The 19,858-nt window shown below is 44.2% G+C and overlaps 3 protein-coding genes across 3 annotated transcripts in view; 1 reads left to right on the top strand and 2 right to left on the bottom strand.

Annotated features, from left to right (window-relative positions):
- Positions 1-446: 446 nt before the first annotated feature.
- LOC118330585 (zinc finger homeobox protein 3-like) lies at positions 447-14,676 on the bottom strand. Its single transcript, XM_035665194.1, has 10 exons — positions 13,670-14,676; positions 13,049-13,607; positions 12,674-12,887; positions 11,916-12,023; positions 11,287-11,423; positions 10,971-11,081; positions 9,278-9,434; positions 4,419-9,118; positions 3,629-4,297; positions 447-3,504 (listed from the first exon to the last, which is right to left on the bottom strand). The coding sequence occupies exons 1-10, from the start codon at positions 14,353-14,355 to the stop codon at positions 3,388-3,390; spliced, it is 7,458 nt and encodes a 2,485-aa protein (XP_035521087.1). The 5' UTR covers positions 14,356-14,676; the 3' UTR covers positions 447-3,387.
- On the bottom strand, positions 14,460-15,350 carry LOC118330389 (neurofilament medium polypeptide-like). The gene is made up of 2 exons (XM_035664886.1): positions 14,665-15,350; positions 14,460-14,573 (listed from the first exon to the last, which is right to left on the bottom strand). Exons 1-2 carry the CDS (start codon positions 15,340-15,342, stop codon positions 14,460-14,462), a joined length of 792 nt encoding a protein of 263 aa, XP_035520779.1. The 5' UTR covers positions 15,343-15,350.
- A 2,042-nt stretch (positions 15,351-17,392) lies between these two features.
- The window catches only part of gtf3c6 (general transcription factor IIIC, polypeptide 6, alpha), a 9,292-nt gene continuing 6,826 nt past the window's right edge, over positions 17,393-19,858 (top strand). Inside the window, 2 exon segments of the mRNA XM_035665193.1 lie at positions 17,393-17,435; positions 17,438-17,474. Of these exon segments, the coding sequence (XP_035521086.1) occupies positions 17,408-17,435; positions 17,438-17,474 (65 nt within the window). The 5' untranslated portion in view covers positions 17,393-17,407.

Genomic DNA, 19,858 nt, shown 5'->3' with positions numbered 1-19,858 from the left:
CGTGTCCTAAATGTGCTGTAGTGTGCAATTTTCCTCCCCTCTCTCCCAGAGTCGTAAAACACATTATCATCAGGAGCAGCAGCAGAAGCAGCAGTGTAATTCATCCGAGGTCGTTAATATTCATCATATCATTTAGTCACAAAGGAAACTCATCTGGCTGAATGTCACAGATGTAATTAATGAAGTGACCCCAGAGGTCATGGCTCCATTCACCAAACGCCTTCCACACACTGCTGTGTTATACACACACATACATACACACACACACACACACACACAGTTGCACATCAAAAGATTTCCAGCCAGACACCCACCACCACTGAACATACAACCTGGAATATGAAACACATTGGTATAACAGGCAGACACCCTCACATACCACTGCATTCACAAAATGGATTCTCTCGGTTAGACCAAAGGGATGAGACCAGGGCATGCACCAAAGCAGACTTTATTTAGCTCAGTGGAATATGGGAAGGGAAAGGAAGAGAAACACACACCAGTAGGGGAGAACTGGGAGAGGGAGAGTATAGAGACACACTAAACCACTGGAGCAAGACATAAGGACAGGTGCACATCACAGGTATCTTTTTGGTCATCACTATGGCAACAACATATCCAAAAAATGAAAAGAATAGTTTTACCTACAGTAAGGATAACAGAGTCCCTTCACCATAGAGGACCCCAATATGTACATCTTACAGTCACTAAGATCAAGAGAATACGAGATATTAAATCGAGATAAAATGAAATTCAAAATAATCAGTATACAAAAAAACTGCCTTTGTGGTTTTTGGAATGCACATTTCTGTACAGAAGAAAGCTCATTGGTATTGTCGTAAACATTGGTTAGTTTAAGAACAAAACATGACAGAGTTAGTCAGTCCACATCCTTTGGAAAGTTGGCTGTGATGTCAGTCTGAGTTCAGCAAAGCTGTTTTAGCTGGAAAAATGGACTAGAGACATTGCAACACAGAAAGACTGACAACATACCAGTGGAAGGTTTGGGGCTGAACTCCTTCAAATAGCTATGCAGTATCTCCATAAGTATTGAGAAGTTAATGCCCCAGGCAGGTTTCTCTGAAACTGGAAGCTTGAAAAAATATTTCTGGTATTACGAAAGCCATTTTTATCTTCTGAGATGGGGTAATTAATAGGATACTGAAAAACAAACCTGATGGAATTGAGCCCCACATATCCATTTGTTTTCACCAGAATAACACAGGAGCAGTTTATCAACAGCATCACAGGTATCATTACAGTTTGTAGTCATTAAAGCCTAGTGGTAAAGCGATCAGAGCATGCATCTTTCTACAGTATCGTTAGAAACTACAGTACATTAGCAGCAAACTGGACATCCTTAAGGGCTGAAGTTCAACACTATGGTAAAAAAGAAAGAAAAATAAACTGCAACATTTCTCCAGAGAAGTAAAACTCTTTAACCGCTATATTACAGACTGCCATGGCTCTAGTTTGGGGTTTTGGTTACAGTCTCCAGTGTGCTTATGAGAGGCAGAAAACAGTAGCTTAGATATAGGGACTCCTTCCTTCTTTAAAAACAGCAATACATCGTCAAGTAAACAGTAGCGCTTATTTTTGTAGGTCATATGGTTAAAGTATTATCACGTCTTTGGATTTTTGTCTTAAAGCATTAATTATTGTTTAGCTATTATTGTTATATTATCATTATTACAGTTAGAATAAGGACTGGTTGCAAATGAACACAGGAAGAAATGTATAGAGAAAAAGAGGAAAGTAGATAGGGAGGGAGAAAGAGGGAAAATAAATTAAGTGTACAAAAATAACATCAATAACATCCAAAGTTTTTTCTCAGCTTTGCGCAGTAGCTCCCTATCTGTAAGTGGAAAAGGGAGCTATGTCTCAATCATCCAATGAAGTCTTGAGTCAACCATACAAAAGCTAAATACTGTACATTTACCCCTCACACTATTAAACACTTTAGTTTCAATAAGGTTTTTGTAACAATCTATTACTCAGAGGTGAAAAGCTCAGATCTTTGAAATACAGAGATGTTTTTGTAACTATCAGTAATACTTAGTCCAAGGTTAAACCATGCCTCTACTGTTTTAAAAACAGAAAAGTACAGTATTAAGATCACATTTGAAGCAGAGCCGAGTTGAGCCGTTGACCTGAGCATAGAAAGCTTTACATTAATCACATAACATTGGTCAGCCATTGGTATATTCAAATAGAACGGAAAGGCAGTAAGTCACCTTGCCTGAACATATCAAAGCTGTCATAATCTTTTCATAATCATGACACTATTATATCGAAGCAAGACAGTTTATCTCAATCCATAAGATTTATATTAAGAAACTATTACTAAACACACACAATGTAAATTTGAGTTTGGTTAAAGTTTTCATATACAGTATAATGGTTGAGTGCTATAAAAAATAGTTTGCCCGGACAGGACAAACTGGCCTTTACGTTCTGTGCTATTTGGGCTTTTTTCCACTAAAGGAACATAGAAGGTGTACATGTACAACAGAAGACTCATCATTGGCTTGTGGAGGGTGAAGCTGCATTCTAGCACCGTATCAGTCTATTGGTACTCGGCTTATCTAGGCCAGCTGCAGATCTCACCCATTCACGGTACAGACGTCAACTCTGCAGTTTGTTATTGAAAACAAACATGTTGAAACTAAATCCACAGACATGTAAAATTTTGGTTACGAGCTTTGGAATCTGAGTCAGTCTTTACAAAAGCTCTATGCGAATACCTCCGTCTATTTCAAGGTTATTTTTCCTTTTTTTTTTTTTCCATCATCTTCTTCCACTGTTAACTGCTTTGTTTTTCTTCAAGTTTATCTTTTGGAGCTCTCTATTTACACTAAAATCTCTTTGACAATTTCTTTTCCAGCCTCTTACGGGCTGGCACTACATGCTACACAGCTAGTCATCTAGCACTGTCTGGTGGAGGGCCCACTGTGAGTCTGTCATGCAGACTGAGAGGTAGACTGCAGGTCTAGCTGGGCAGTGAGGTCATCATATACTTGGAGAATGCTCTTTGGCCTCTGTGGCATCTGGTTGGTTTTATCAAGGTGGTGTTTGGTTGTAGTAAGGTGTCTGACAGAACAGGGAGAGGAGCTCTTTTCAACAAGAAAGTATAGTCCAGGAAAAAGCGTTTAAGAACAATATGAAAAGAGGAAAGCTGTGGTAAAGAGGACGTGGTTTGGGCTCTCTCCGACTTTCAGTTGAGAGAGTTTGTCTTTGGGCCACTGTGGATCTGCATCTTTGGGGTGTTCAGGTTACAGGTTTGGCAGCAAAGTGGACAGGGTATATGTTTAGAGGTCAACAGCAGGTGCAGGAGGGGTTTTGGGGAGAATGTAGTAGAAGGAAGCAAAAGGACCGTAGTCTGCCTCTCTAAGCTCTGTCTCTCTCCCCTGCCCCTGCGGAAAGCTCCGCCTGCTCCCTCTCTGCAGAGTCAGAGCTCAGGCTCCTGGCCCTCTTCTCCTTGGCTCTGGCATTCTGGAACCACACCTGCAAAAAAGATTTAAAAAAAGATAAATATCACCTTTAAAATATACATTTTTTAATCTTTATTAAAGGCAGATCAAACTGTATTTTTACTGTTTTATTATTTATGAATATTTGAAAGATTTACCTGTACCACACGGTGAGGCAGTCCCAACTCCTGGCCAAGTGCCTCACACTCATGTCGGTTGGGGGTACGGTGGCTCCTGTAGAAGTCTCTGAGCTGGAGTACCTGGAAGTGGCTCATCTGTGTCCTTTGGCGCTGCTGCTGATGGTGGTGATGCTGCAGAGTTTGTGTCTCACCCCAATCTGAGCTCGGACCCCCAGATCCCTCAGGACTAGGAGAAGCTTGGTCAGCCATACTGGAACCCTCCTCACATGGGTAGTCCTCATCATCTTCGTCATAATCATCATCCTCCTCCTCTGGGTTGTTCAGATCAGTGGTTACAGAAAAAGATGTCGCAGGTGGCTTCACACTTAACTCTTTGTTGCTAATGACATAGCCATGGTTGGGGATAAGGTTGGAGGAGACAGATGGGCCTGGCCTGTCCATGACAGATGACATAGCCATCCCAATCTGCCCATTAGATCCATTATTCATCGATAAGTTGTAGCCTGCTCTTTCAGCCTCTGCCCAGTGGCGTGACCTCATATGGGCATCCAGAGCACTCTTTACCTTGAAGAGAGCCCTGCAGAATGGGCAGCGCAGGTGGTTGAAACCCAAGCTAAAACTGGATCCTGGCCCCATTGACCGGAACTGTCCTTTTCTCTCTCTGGCTCGTGTATTTTGAAACCAGACCTGTAAAGAAAAGACCAGTATATTTTAAAATTCAAGATTCAATGCCTTCCTTTCTGTCCCTCTCGCTCTCAAAAACATTTCCTTCACACATATTCAAACACAACAAACATCCATTAAGTACCTGAACCACACGTCTTGTGAGGCCTACATCGCGTGCAATGCTTTCCAGGACTCCTCTGGTAGGATTAGAGTCCAAGCTGTAGCGCTGGTACAACACTTCTAGCTGTTCTGGAGTGATGGTGGTTCTCTGACGCTTATCCCTTCGGTGCTCCTCGTCAACCTCTCTACTGCTCCTTTGGCCTTCAAAACTGGTCTCTGGCATAAGCTTTGAATTCTGCTTCAATGGTGTCAAAGAACTTTGCGTGAGGCTGGTGAGGGTATTATTTGAGTGATCAGAGAGTGTGTTTTTAATTTGTATGCTGTTTAAGTGTGAAATCATGGGATGTGTGGGATTAGGGTGCATCTGGGACATAGCACCTGAAAGCATTTGGCTGGCCATGAGGGTGTGGTTGGGATGCAGCATCATGTAAGGCATGGTTCGGTCTGTGAAGCCAGAGTGGAGAAATTGGACTTGGGTTTGAGCTGCCAGGAGGTGCCTGGTCTGATGCTCTTGCCACAGCTGGAATGTTGGCAAGGATACTGGACAGAGACTGCACTGGAACTGAGCCTGGGTTTGGGATTGGAGCTGTTTTTTTGGCTGAGTTTCAGTGGATAGGCCAGAGGTGGCATCAGGTAGCCGAATGTGGCTTGTTTCAGACTCTGGAGCAGCAGGGAGGCTGGGTGATGTATCAGTAGGCTTTTCAACAGCTTGATCAGAAGGAGAGTTGTAAGTATGCCCCTGGCTGGAATGAGCCGTGGGTACTGTTTTTTGGGAAGAGGAGGAAGAGTGAGGGTGGGGTCTTTCTGGAGTACTTTCTGACTGCATATTGGGATCAGGTTGTGGAGAGGACCCTGTTTTCATGGCCTGGACAATTTCCTTCTGCTGGATGTCTACATCTGAAACACCGTTTTCAGCTTGCACAAGAGCTGGGCTCTTGCTAGCCGCAGGAGAGACTGCTTTATCTTCTTGTTTCCTAGTAACAGGTGTTGGTTCACCTTTGGCTGTTGGATGCTCTATTTCTGTGCAGTGAGTGGAAGAATCAAGGACAGGTGAGTCAGGGTTGGTGTAATACTCATAGGTCAGATCCATGGAGTTTTCATTCTGAGATTCTCCTTGGCCTTCATCCCCACAGCTGTTATCCTCATGATCATCATCATTCTTGTGGCAGCCATTTCTCTGTCTGTGAATGTTGTCAAGCTGGTTCTTTCCATCAAATTCATCGTCCGTCCCTCGGTCTTGATTTTTGCGGGCTCTCTGTCTTGCATTTTGGAACCATACAACAATGACTCTGTTAGGGAGAGATAACATAGCAGACAACCTGTCATATTCGTCTTCTCTGGGGTAGGGAGTGGCCTCAAACATCGTCTGCAGTGTCTCCAGCTGTTGCTCCGTGAAACGGGTACGGGAAGAGCGTCGGCCCCTATGGGGCTCTCCTCTCTGGGGGTCTGTTGTCTGCAGCTGTTGGAAGGTGCTGACTGGATGACCCGGGGACAATGAACATGGGGAAAGTTTCAGAGGCTGGTTTTGTACTACTTCCTCTCTGGATTCTTCCAGGGCTGTGGTTGGGGGATTATTAAAATTGTAAGGGGAATCCTTGTCTCGCTGACGCTCTTTAAATAGCGTATTGCGAAACCAGTGTTTGATGACTTTATGAGGCAGACCAGACAGAGCAGACATCTTGTTGACCTCTTCATCACTGGGGAGGGTGTTAATATCAAAGTGTTTTCTCAGAACAGTTAGTTGTTCCTCAGAAATTCGTGTTCGGGTTCTCTTACCCTGTTGTTCAAGTATTGTTGGGCTGACTTGGGGTTGCTGTCCTGTTTGGATTGGGCTGTGTTGGGATGGTTGACCCACCAGCACAGTATTGAGTTGTGAAGGCTGACCTTGCAAAGCTGGGCTGAGCTGAGGTTGCTGGGCTAGCAAAGCTGGACTAAGCTGTGCCTGTTGCCCTAGCAGCGCTGTGTTGAGTTGAGATTGATAGAGTTTTGCCAACTCAGGATTCATACTCGAGTCTAACCAAGGTTGGGACTGTAGAGCCACAGACTGCATCACAACTGAAGGGAGGAGTGGTAGCTCCACAGGAAAAGGTAGGGGGGGTAGAGAAAGTTTAGGTAAAGTCAGTGGGGGCAAAGGAAACTGGGGCATGGAGAGAGGAAGCATAGGCATTTTAGATAAGGTAGGAGGTATGGACTTGGCTGGGGATGTGGTTTGAGAAATAGCTGAAGCAGATGTGCTTGGGATGGGTGCCTCTTGTGAAAAATCTCGAGGTTGAGAAGGAAATTCAGGAGAAGGTGGTGCAGTGTCAGCTGGTGTTAGCTCTGTAGTTGGAGTGCATGGTTTGGTTATGGGGTCTGAAACTGAAGGTACAGGTGAGGGTGCAAGGGTTTTAACTTGATGCTTAACTGGTTCTGGTGCTAGTTCTGATTGTGAGGATGGGACTGCAGCTTGGGTGCACGTTGTCGGATTCTCTCCAGATTTAGGCTGTGTGATAGGGTACATCTGGTCATACTGCAGCCTGTATTCTCTGGAAAACCTCTCCAGTGTAGCAGTGGGAAAAAGCATTCTGTGAATGTACTCCTGGTGGCTTTTTAAAATCAAGGCATCTGAAAAGAACTTTCCACAGTCGCTACACTTTTCTCCTTTTCCACAGCATCCTTTTCCCTTTGCTTGCTCTTCTATCTCTCCATTGCCTTTGTTATCCTTCTTACAGCCTACCATCTTTTTATCTCTTTCTTCTTCTGAGCACACATCCATCGTGTTTATATCAGAGAACTCTTGTTGATCTGGTATCATATGAGTTGATATCTGCTGCTGGTGTCTGTGTCTACTTTGTATATACTGCAGTGCCAACTCATAGCCATAATTCTGCAGCAGGGCTCTGAGAGGCTCTCCATTTACAGCGGCATAGGGCACTCTGGGAGGAGGACACTGCAACCCAAGAAGATTAAATGAGGAGGACGGAGTTTCTTCCTTCTGATTCTCATTTTTAACAATAGAAACAAGCATTTCTTCTTTTTCTTCCTCAAGACTAGAATTGCTCTGTTCTCTTTCTGTCTGGATGATGGAGGATCCACTGCAACCTGCTTCAACCTTGGCTTCACACTGCATATGGTCCTTTGGTTGGCTAACAGCTGAGTTTGAACTTTGTCTCTGTGTTTGTTTCTCATCTATTAAGGGCTGAGACTCGCTTTTAGCCTCTGCCTTAACTTGCTCTTTTGGGATGGTGTTGGCAGATACAAACTGACTCAGTTCTGGGATCTTTACAGCTAACTCTGGGTTAAACTGCATGTCCCCTGACAAGTAAAAGGGCAAAAGAAGTTGCTGCTGCAGAGAGAGCAAGTTGTCTGGTGTTAGGGGGAAGTGGAGATTCTCTAGTCCTAAGGGAAGGTGCTGTAACAATTGGGACTGGAGCAGAGCTGTGTGTTGTTGTAACTGAGCTTGGGCCTGCGCCTGAGCCTGGGCTAAGTGCTGTTGTTGTATTAGCATTAGCTGGTTTCTTGATGCTAGAAGCTCTGCCACTCTCTTTTTAGTGTGCTGGCTGTCAGTTGGGTTAGAGAGGGTTGGCTGAGCCTCGGCTGCTAAGCCTTGTAGTGAAGAGGTTGAAGAGCTTACTACATCTGGCCTCTTGGTGAAAGAAAAATTCTTGGATGTTTCCTCTCTGGTGGTGGCAGCCTGAATAGCAGTAGTGTGGACTGACCCTGGAGCCGCTACACTAGATGCTGGGGTCTGTGGCGCTGAGTTCTGGGCAGCACGAGCTCTAGTCTGATGAAGGACAGAGCGAAGATGTATGTCCAGTGTGGAGCTCTGGCTATAGCCCACTCCACACAATCGGCAGCGGTAGGGCCTTGAATCTTGCCCACGGGGAGCCTCGGGGGCAGCAACACCTGTACCAGAGTCCTGCAGGGCTCGTCTGGCCCGGTGGAGATGGGACACAGAGTTATAATGGACCAAAAGAATTGTTTTCTGGGTAAAAGATTCAGAGCATATGGTGCATTTATAGGGCCTAGTTGGATCCAGATAGCGGTCCATTGTGGGGTTAGAACTCTTTTTGACAAGAGAGCTGGAACTAGGTTCTGATATAATCTCCTCATGTGGCCCTGGCTCAGTTAAATCCTCCTCACCTCCATCAACTTCACCAACCATGTCCTTCTCTTTCAGTTGAACTTCTTCTTTTGGTTCCTCCTTTCCCTCCATGCCTAGGGCTTCTTCCTCTATCTCTTCATCCTCATCTTCTCCTGCTTCTTGACCCACTTGAGGTGATAAACTAAAATCTTGTTGAACTGAACTCTTATTATGTTCCATGTATTGCGCGCTATGAGGCGGTAATAGTGTATTCTGCCCCTGTGTGTTGTCCAGCTGTGAGTGTGTGTTCTGCATGTGTCTCTGCAGGGCCTCCTGACTGCGGCATTGTCTAGAACAGAGGGGGCACTCTGTCGCCGCCCTCATGGCATGGTACTGCCAGTGCAGCTGGAGCTTCTCCTGAGTAGGGAACGCCAGGCTGCACCTGCTGCAACGAAACCGGTAACCATGGCGATCAGACAGAAGTGGGGGATCGCTGGGTGGGGAGGAGGGCGGGGAAGAGGGGGAGAACTGAGTTGGGGACTGAGGAGCCAGTCTGCCATTGGAAGGGTGAGTGGTGTTGTCTTCTAAGGGTGGGGTGAGTAGAGCTGTGACATCTTTGGGTGCGGCTACATCTCCCTCAGTGTTTTCCACTGACATACCTACAAAATGCATAAAAATAGTGATGGTGAATTGAAAATTATTTTACATTAGGCCAACAAAATGTGTTTTGAACAAGTGACCGTGACATGGTTTGGTATTTAGGATTCTTTAATTAATATCTAAATTGTGGTCAGTTTTGTCATGCATTTTATACCAACCTTTGTTTTTCTGTGAATCAACTGAGGCAAGTGAATCAGCAGTATGGGAACAATTTGCATTATCCTTGTTTTTATTTTTCTGAGTATCATCTGTGTGCAACTCTGTCTGTGGTTCCGTCTGCAGCTGAGGCTGCTGTTGTTTCATGGATAGTGTGACCTGGAAGAAAAAATGTTATGGTCTGTCAGCTTTAGTCTTTTTTTGTTTTTTTATTGCCAGTAACACTCGGTTTTGTCTTACCAATTCACACAAAAAGAAATATGGGATATTACCATATTTTCTTAATCCAACTTTATGAATAAAACATATTTAATTGTACAGCATAATAGCAAGTTAATATCAAGATGTATAAACATGGAGTGTGCCTGCACACCCTGTCCTAATATCATAAAACATTAAAGTGTGAATCACTAAGTGTATCGTTACATCTTGCACCTGCCTGCACAGCAGTATAGACAGCAAGGCACATGAATTTAGTGTAATAAGTGTATATGGCTGAGATATGTGGGTCTGCCCTTCAGCTCCTACGACACCCTCCAACATGCCCCAAGGGTTTAATAAAACTTTACTGAGCTGAATAATGAATTTATTTAAAATCATTCTTCATATAGAAATCGTCCATCTCCACAGCTTCAAGCACTGAGGCGAAATACTATATCTATGCATACAGCTAGCTACCCTAAGGAAAGGACAGACAGCTAAAGATGAGATTTACATGACAAGAGTTTTCTCTGCGTAACAGCTTCATAAAAGAGAAAGAGAAGAACAACCACACACACACACACACACACACACATATACACATACACACTGCAGAGAAAACTGAAGGTCAGGCTTAATCTAGAGAGCGTAATTGGAAAGCAAGGTACATAATGGCCATCATCACCTCAGTCTGAATTAATGAACCTCAATTACTATCAGAGAGAGTGAGGGAGGGGTAAGAGGGAGGACGATGGTGGGGGGTCGGGGGGGTAAGGGGTGTAGAATATGAAAAAGAGAGGGAGCAGGGAGAGGGAGGGAGGGAGGAAGCATGGGGCAATGAACAAAAAAACTGCTTCGGAGGAAGAGAGTGAGTAAGGGAGGGGTAACGCATAAGAAATTGAGAGAGAGCTTGGGAGAGACAGAAAGGGAGGGGCAGGTACAGAGATTGCTGAATAGGAATGATAGGAGTAGCTGGAGGGGGGAGAAAGGGACAGCAGAGGGGAGAAAGGGTGAAAAGCAGTCAGTCAAGTGGAGGCGAAGAGCGCAAGAGACAAAGGCCACTTAGCATACGGGCCAGGGAGATGGAGGATGGTGATGTGGATAGATGACCAGTCTTTGTTAGTTGGAGAGACACAGTAAAAAGCATGGGGGGCCCATTTTAGCTTGACTGCACTTCTGGTAATAGAGGGCTACTTAAACATGCATTATAGAAAGACTGGCTTTCCCCTCACTCACTCAGTCAAACCTTCGCTCTTCCACTCTAAAAAGACACGCATACACATACACACAGAATGCACGGCTGCATCAAAGATGATAGCGGGGAGCTACTTAAACATGCATTAAAAAAAGCGCTGCCTTTCTCTCTGGTGCCTTCTTAATGGAATTGTCTCCCTACATTTCACTCTCCCCCATCCCCCATCGCTTTGCCTTCTCATTTTCTTTTGCTTCCTGACAAACACAAAATACAACAAATACACACTTGCATACACTTACTGTGCTGATGAGCTTGTCTACACAGTCCTGCGCCACACTGTGCACATGTGTGAGATGCTGTTGAAGGTGTATGTATGAGAGTTTAACCTGGCACAAAGGGCACTGGACAGTCTAAATGAGTGGAGAGAGAAAAAGGGAAGAAAGAAGTGAGAAAAAATGGTTGATCAGGTGTTGAATTAGAAAGCTTCAAGAGAGCAAAAATGTGCATGAGTTGTACACAAGCAACTTCCAGGTATAGAACTCTATTGTGTCAATTGCTACATTTTATATTCACATGGACATACTTAAATTATTCAAGTGTGTGTCAACCGCTTACCTGCTGGTTCTCATTTTGCTGGTGTATTCTGGGGCGTTTGGTTGAGATGGAGTTTTCCATTTCCTCAAATCCAGAGGATGGACGCTTGACTGGGGGCAATGACTCCCTCTTTTCCCTTTCGTCCTCCCTAGTTTCTCCTTCAAGTAAAAATGTGTATGATTATGTTAATAGACTGATATTGACTATGTTATTAACAGTCTTTATGTATTAAAAGGTCCAGTGTGTAACATTTAGGAGGATCTTTTGTAAGAAATAGAATAAAATATTCACAGTTACGTTTTCATTAGTGTCTAATCAGCTGATTAAAGGAATTGTTTCATTTTTGTTACCTTAGAATGAGCATTTTTTAACTACAGGAGAGCAGGTCCCTCCATGGAGGCGGCCATCTTGAACCACCATGTTTCTACAGTAGCCCAGATGAGACAAACCAAACACTGGCACCAGACAGGGCCGTTTCACATTTTTTGTAAAATTTCACACCCACCATAGTTTATCCTATACCTTTGGAACACACAGTGGTATTTAAATGGCTGCAACTACACCATAAGATGCCACTAAATACTACACACTGAACCTTTATTTATAGTATGTTGTAGAATAGGTTGTTTTTCATATAGAAGCAGCCATACCTGTCTCCTCAGAAATCTGCTTTGCCCCCAAGTTACATGTGTCTTTGGTTGTGTCCAAAGGACCAGTGATGGTCTCACTGGAAGTTTCTATATCCTCACTGAGCTCTCCTGGGAGGGGACAAGACAAACAATTATGTTATACAAACATTATGCTTCGCACAATATGTTCTCACAAACAATCAGGCTAATTGTAGTTTCTATTATTCTCTAGATAGCATCCTTCAAAAAGACCAATGTCTTTGGACCACACTCCATTCTTTTTGCTTGCCTCCATACACTATTGATCAAGTATTGATTCTCCATTAGATTCTCCTCAGAGGTGGAGTAGAGGTAATATGGACTTACAACACATCAGTTCACCTCGATAAGTCTTAATCCACACAGTGACAAATCACTGGATACACTTAATTCACAACTGAAGTGTTGAACTACTCATTTTAGGTGTTGTGCCAGCACTCCAGACAATGAAAAAAACTGTTTTATCTTGAACAGACAGCAGACTGGTGACTATAGCCTCTACCTCCCCCATTCTTGTTCAGGGGATTTGTATTGGTCCATTGATTAGCAGGTGCTAGTTAGCTGTTGTCAAGGGTTATTGGGGATATAACAAGGATGTGTATTGACTAATCAATTTACTTGATCAATATCTCAGCAACATCCATTACTCATTTTCTCACTCTTTTCATCATAATCCCCTGTCAGCTCTTTGATGTCATGCAACATGAAATGAAATACACCCACACAGTTCATATTCTCACCTGTATCACCATCAGGGCTTTTCCTAATGGTAAAAATGGCTGCCAGCTCCTCTCCGCCCATTGGCTGCAGCTGTAGTAGCCCTTCCCTCTGCTGATGGGTTGGGGTTTGACTGTGTTTCAGTACTTGGAGTTTAGAAGAGGAGGAGTGGTTGCATAGTAGACAATGGAACAGCCACGAACCTCCATCAACCTCACCATCATACTGCTGCAGGAACTAAAATAATGAGGTAGAAAGGAGAGAAAGCAAGACAATTATTATGGTTGGATAATGGTTCATGAATCTAGTCTGGTTATCATGAATTGTTAAATACATTTTTGTTTAAAAGTTGCTTGCAGGTCCTACGACAAAGGAGTTATTATTGAAAGTGTACTGACTCTGTAAACCCGGACGCTGGCCTCATGGTGGGAACTGAGGGAATGTCCTCGTAGCTTCTCCAAACTGCTGGTCACGTAGTCACACAGGTTGCACCTCAGCTGGACGGGGTTGCCCTTAGCAATAAGGGCGGCCCCCTCCTGACCCCTGTTTCCACCCTCCTGGAGGTGAGCAGAAAGCTGGTACCGGGTACGGTGTCTGTCAGTCTGGCAGTGCAAGGAGAAGTTAGCCCTCAGCGGGGTGGTGTAGCCACACAGCCTGCAGTGACAGCCACCAGCGACCAGGGAACACCACTCAGACTGGGGCAGAGAGCGAGGGGCGTTCAGGTGCTGCTCCACAGACTCCAAGCTGTCAGACGAAAAGCAGGAGCAGACAAGGCATTGAAACACGCCCTGGGAGAGGGGTCCAGTGGGAGACATAGACGGGGCTGGAGGGGGAGAGAGGGAGGGGGAGGGAGAAGGAGTCAGCGTAGACCCAAGGGTGACTGGCTGTTCTGCAACTTGTTGACTGGTCAGTCGCATGTTCAGGGAGAGCTCGGCGCCTAAAACACAGAAAGAAACCCTTTAAGAATGTACACAATTTTCTTTTACGGTATATTGGATTACAGCAATGTGATGCATTACTCACCTGTGTTTTGTAGGTGTTTGAGCTGCGGGGCAAGGCTCCGGCAGTGAGACAGATAGTAACCTCTCTGAAGCCGGAGCATGTTATGTGTGTGTTTCTCGCTGGTGGTGTGTATGCGCAGGTTGCGGGCAATGCTGGTCTCGTAGTCACACACATCACACCGCCACCGCTTACCATGAGAGTGTGCAGGTGCTGTGAGCTTGGCGGGCTGGGGAGTAGGCGTGGGAATAGAGAGTGGGAGCTTGTATGCTGGCTCATCCACTGCGTGACCGTTGGAGGAGCTGCTATTGTTGGTAATGTGAGAAGTGTGCATGTGACCATTAGAGTGTCCCCCATTTTGAACGTTATTAAGGTGTTTATCTGACTGCATGTGTATGCTGAGGTTGCCTTTCGACGAGGTAGCATAGTCACACACCTCACAGCGGTAGGGCTTGTAGCCACAGGCGTAGGTTTCACCTCGGGCCAAGCGAGGATGGGGTTTCCCCGAACTGCAATATCCACACACGTCTCGTGTTCCACCACCACAAACACACTTTCCCCCAGAGGCGCCACACACACACTGGCCCCCCGTCTCTGGATGTTTCTCTTTCATGTGGACTTGCAGTGTATGTTGAGACTTATAGTGCCAGTTACACTTGGGGCATTTCAGCGTCTTGCAGGAATTACGTGAGTGCATTATGGTCATGTGACTAGTCAGTGAATTAGGAGAGAGGTCTTGGTTGAGGTTTTTAAGGACAGCTTCTTTCTGTTCTTCTTCTTCTTTGTCTCTCTCATCATCTACTTCTGTGTCTAGCTGGCTGTCATTTGGTTCTGGAGCTTTGGCACCATCTCCATTGGAAATGGAAGAGTGAGGAACCCCTGCTGGCCCATCATCCTCAGCAGGTGTACTGGCAGGCGCCGTACCTGCCAGTGGAAAAGCCAGAGTAGACTGCTGGGATTTAAAGCTCTGAGGAAACCCAGAAATCCAGCCCTGATCTCCATTAATGTCTTTTACCTCTGTCTCGCTCAGCAGGGCAGAAGAGGACGGCGGACAAGTGAAGTGCTTTGGAGAAGTGGAAAGAAAAGGGGAGGGCTTTGGAGAGGTGGAAGGAGTGGGGGAGGGCTTTGGAGAGGCGGCTATTTTGCTGTCGAGTGTGCCACTGGCCTTTGCAGTGCTGGAAGAAGAGCTGTGCTGGCTCTGTTGAGGTAATAAAGAACATTTGGATTTGGTTTGGCTTTGGTTTGAGATGGCCTCCTCCTCTTCCTTCTCCTCCTCACCGCCTCTGCTGCTAAGGGCTGCTGAGAGGCCCCCTGTAACTGACGCCTCTCCCACACCTACATGCACCTCCCCTTCTTCCTTCCTTTGCCTTGACAAATGTCCCTCCCGGAAATCTTCCTTCATCCCCTGCTTTTGACACGCTTCATTCTCCTGTGAATGTCGGCCTCCTTCTTTCTGCTCACCTCCCTGGGTCTCTTCTCTAGCCTGGGACCCCTCTGCGCCCTCCTCCTCCTGCTGCTGAGGCAGGGTCAGGGGCTCTTTGGCAGGGGCCATGGCTGAGGTATGAGAGGATGACCCCTGCTCAGGAATGACCGCCAGGGTCAGGAGAGGAAGAGATAAAGCCTGGGGACTGAGGTCAGCATCTCTCTCCTCTCCTCCCCCTCCATCCCCTCCTCCTCCCTCACCGCTGTCCATACCAGAGGCTACAGCTGCCACGCATTACTACCCCACCTGTGTGTTTCAGATACAGAGAGAGAGAAGAAGAGACAAGGACAGACAGATACAGGAGAAAAGTGAAGGGAAAAAGAGGAGAAAATTAAAAACATGAGTCATGTAAATAGTATTGCATAACAGTGGAGGCCATTGATTACAGTCCCTGGATAGCATCTGTTCAATACTGCCTTCACAGTGCGCAATACAGAGGCTGGTTACTCAGGGGTTAGCGTTAGCCCTTAATGGGAAAATCAATAGCATGAGCGCTAAACTAGGTAGAGGAATGCGGGTAAAGGCTACGCAGGAGGTCTATAATATTCCTCAGGGGATAGGATTAAATAAAGAACTGAACGCTTCTGAGCTAAAGGGCTTCCGCTAAATTGCCACACTTAGATAAAAGAGGATAAAAGAACAGTTTTTAAAGCCAGTGTATCCGTCTCTACATCTTTTGTTGTGTATTAGTGCAGAGATAATATTTGAGGAAACGGCATCTCTGCTGAGCACGAGCCATTTTATAAGACACAGTACAAACACAGGGGATGGACACAACATCATAAACACCTGAAAAATCTAATTTAGTCCAAAATATAGCAAATATATCTTATACAATTTTTGTTGCGATTTCAGACGGGTGTTGTTGACTAAAATCTGTGGTAATTTGTGCAGCAATAGTGGTGTTGGTATGCAGCGTATTATATTTTGACCACCCCTCAGTGTATGTGTATAATACTGTGTCTAATATTGTGCCCCTGTGTTGTCTTGCACACTATAAAACACACCATTCACATAAACACCAAAGCAGTGATGTACATTAAAATAATGAATGCCTTCTAAGTATTCTTTTCTTTTTCAAGTATTGTGCCATTTTTGTCAATGGTGGTTAAAAAAAACATTTTAAATTGAAGTTTAAAAATCAGCTTTTTTTTTAAGACTACATTTGGTTTTAGAAAATAAATGTTTTTAATTAAACTAGCAAAGGGCTATGACATTTTATCATAAATGAATGACTATAAACATTTAAGTTAATCATTCAAATTTAAAAAAGATTCTGAATCACCAGCACAATCATGCATCAACCCAAAGAAAATAAATCAGGCCAATCCTCTTCTTCGGTTTCTGACTGACAGATGGATGCCAGATGAGACAGATACATCTCTCTTACTCTGTGTGTGTCCCGCAATCTCATTACTGACCTTTTTTAATCAAGGAGAGACCTTAATGTACCCTTTCACCTTCTCCTTCAACCAACCAACCCCCTCCTCCTCCTTAAACACCCTCTCTCTCCCTCTCTGCTGTAGCCACCCCCTCTCCCTTCTCTGCACCTTAAAGATATATGGCTCATATCGGCACTCTGATAGTGCTTTAATGTACTGTGTTTATGTCACAGGCCACAGACCCTTGCCCACTGCAGCTGTCCACTGTCCCACTCCGGATATAGCGCTGAGGGGCTGAGCCTGCCTGCCAGCAGCTGAGAACAGTCTCTAATCTGATAAAGATTTTCATTTACACTGCAATCAATAACCTGGGTCTATTGGCAATGTAACTATTTATACAAACATTCCTGGCTCTATATCGATCACAAGTGCGGGAAACCATCATTTAACAACGTGTGTGTGTACATCTATGTGTGTGTTAATGTGTGTGTACATCCTGTTGTTCACTGCAAACTGATACTGATAATGTCAATTAAGCACACACACACACAAAACACCTGAAATTGAAAATACTTATTAGAACTGTTTGAAGGTATTAATGCACAGGACATCTTTGTTGTTGGGTGTGCATACTGCAGATTTTGCAATGTGAAATGATGTCCAAATATCCAACAAAAAGTGTGTTCCCCGAATCACTATCTTAGACTGGTGTGTGTGTGTGTGTGTGTGTCTGTATGTCTGTGTGTCTGTATCTGTGTGTGTTAAGAATAGAGAGAAAGGAGAGACAGGGGTGTGAAGGGGGGGAGAAAGGGACAGAGAGGAGTTCTGTGGCTATACTTTAGGAAAAAGCATTTTGTTTTGTCATTATAGGACCTGGACAAATACAGTTGGACATGGACAAATACTGTTTTGAACCCACGAGGACCCAACGGAGCACACACAGCCTACACCGACCTCAAGGTAATGCCATTAAGCTGTATTTTGCGTTATTCTGGGAGCTATACTAGCGAGGGTTGGTTGGAGGATACCGGACGGGCAGCGACTTGAAGTTCACTCCCCGTGTCTGTGTGTGTTGTCAAGCCACTGACCAACATTCAGCCTCCAGACTACTTCAGCCTTTGTTTACAGTGGATCGCACCGTACCACACTCCGATTCAGCCGAAACCAAAGAGTGATCGCGTTCACTATCCAGTAACAGGTGACTCAATGCACAAGCAGAGCAACAAAAGCGTGATTTTTCTTGCGAATTACACACTGCACTGACCAAACACCCCCACCTCCCCACCGCCGGGTTGCTCCTTCCCACGTCCCTTTACTAATATCGTAAACAAATGGCAGACTTACATTTCTGCAGCGGCTCTGGTACAAAGCTCCGTACGCTGAATGTGTAGTAGTCCAGAAAACAATCGTATAGAGAGCCCACTCATTCCTTATGAATGATCCTCTGCGTTTTTACGGAGCCAGGAGGAAAAACGGGGAGAGGGAGAGAGAGCAGCGGGGTCCGAGTTGTTACCAAACAACAGTGTAATTAAAGCTACATATAGGCTGTAGTAAACAGAAGATGGGGGACGGAGGGGTTTGTGCGAGCTCCAGAGGTAGAATGAGTTCTGATCACTGTGGGGGGAAAAACACTTGGCTCTTTATTCCTGCTAATTAGTTTCCTTCAAAAAATGGCTGAGATTACGCCCAGTGCGCATGTGCGTAATTGCGCAGACACCGCTAATTAGCCCGTTTGGATCAATAGGATTCCGCGAGAGAGAGAAAGAGAGAGAGGGAGGGAGGAGGGAGGGGCAGAGGCTACAGGGGACGCAGAGAGAAGACAAGGAGAAGAGGAAAATATTTTAAAAAGTACGAGAAATGACTGTTCCGATGTTGAATTTGAATTACAAATAGAATATCTGGGGTGAAAAATCCAAACAATACATTTCAGATGGATATTAAGCCAAATCCCATCTGATCTGCAAATGTGGAAAGAAAATAATATCGCTGAAAAAATGTCCAGTTACACGAAAAATACATAATAAAATACCACGAAGTGCAATAATGTCAAATTAAAGTCAGTTTTGACTAAAAACAGACGCATTTAATCCCAATAGGGCTTTTTAGAGGAATATTGTGATGCAAGAAAATGCGACACTATCACCGTGATTCCCTACTGAGGACCACAAGTACACTATAAGGCCCTGGAGGATATTTTTAGGAGTATTATATTTACTGTTTGTTTGAGATAAAGCATGGGTTAGAAGCTCTAATGTAGGCGTTATGTCCTAGGCTTAAATAGCATTATTAATGAAATATTTACATTTCTTTGTGATAGCCCTGCTTGCGTTGTAAAAGTTGGAATCGCAAGGTTTTACCAGACAAATATTCACCTCTAACAAAGACAATCTAAAAATGAGTGCTTAAAACAAAGAGGAAAAAAGTCTGATCTAAATATGCTTGAATATGAAATCATTGCACCCTTGATTGTGTTTGGACTCAGGCTGCAGGTACTGCGGGCATTCAGTTGTTGGTTAATGTTCTCAGTTTGGAAAGCAAAAATATATATTTAAGCTTAAATGGATGTGTCCATTTCTATGTTTGTCATCACAGAAGACCTTTAGTTTTTTTTTTTTCCTGCTCCGGCCGTCCGTCCCATCCTCGCCACTCGGGTCTATTGTTATGATAATACTATTGTGAATTTCACGCTGGAGGTGCAATCTGTCGATCGTCCATATTTTAGATGGTGAAAACTGCATTTATTTGTAAAATCAAATTATATCTTTTTTTTTTTTTTTTCTTTATAAGGCTTTACCTGTCAAGCTGACCCCGTCCTTATTTAAGGATTGTATAAATAAAACATTTTAAAGATATGAAAGCCTGCACTATTACAGCAAAAAGTCCTTATGTAAACAAAAAAACAGGTAATATTATAGTATCACCATAGGATGTAAAAAGAGCTATTGCATTAACTACAGTAAGGTTACTATCGGTTCAGTGTTGCGTGAAACAACCGCACTACAAGGCCATATCGGAATAGTACATGAATATTAATGATATTTCGTTATGTTGCTTTTGGCTGCACTGACGTTTTGATTTTGTTTTATCTTGGTTTGCTTTGAATGTATTCTTGCATTTGTGCAACTGTAAATATGCAAAGGATCGATACACTGGCCACTGAATTAAGTGTCAAATGATTTGGGCCTACGTTTATACATCCAATAATTACTTTACGATTTGAAAGCAAAGTGATTGTCTGTATGGCACATGCCACCAAGCAGAGGTTGCAGTTATCACAGACATAAATCAGTGGCTGTTTTGTTGTCTTACATTCATATTTTCTGTTGTTGCTGTGGCTGCACTTA

This window comes from Morone saxatilis, unplaced genomic scaffold (genome assembly GCF_004916995.1).
Source record: "Morone saxatilis isolate NCDOM2014 unplaced genomic scaffold, NCSU_SB_2.0 Contig2, whole genome shotgun sequence".
In the NCBI taxonomy this organism is placed as follows: domain Eukaryota; kingdom Metazoa; phylum Chordata; class Actinopteri; family Moronidae; genus Morone; species Morone saxatilis.
This window is presented reverse-complemented; position numbering and strand designations above follow the sequence as displayed.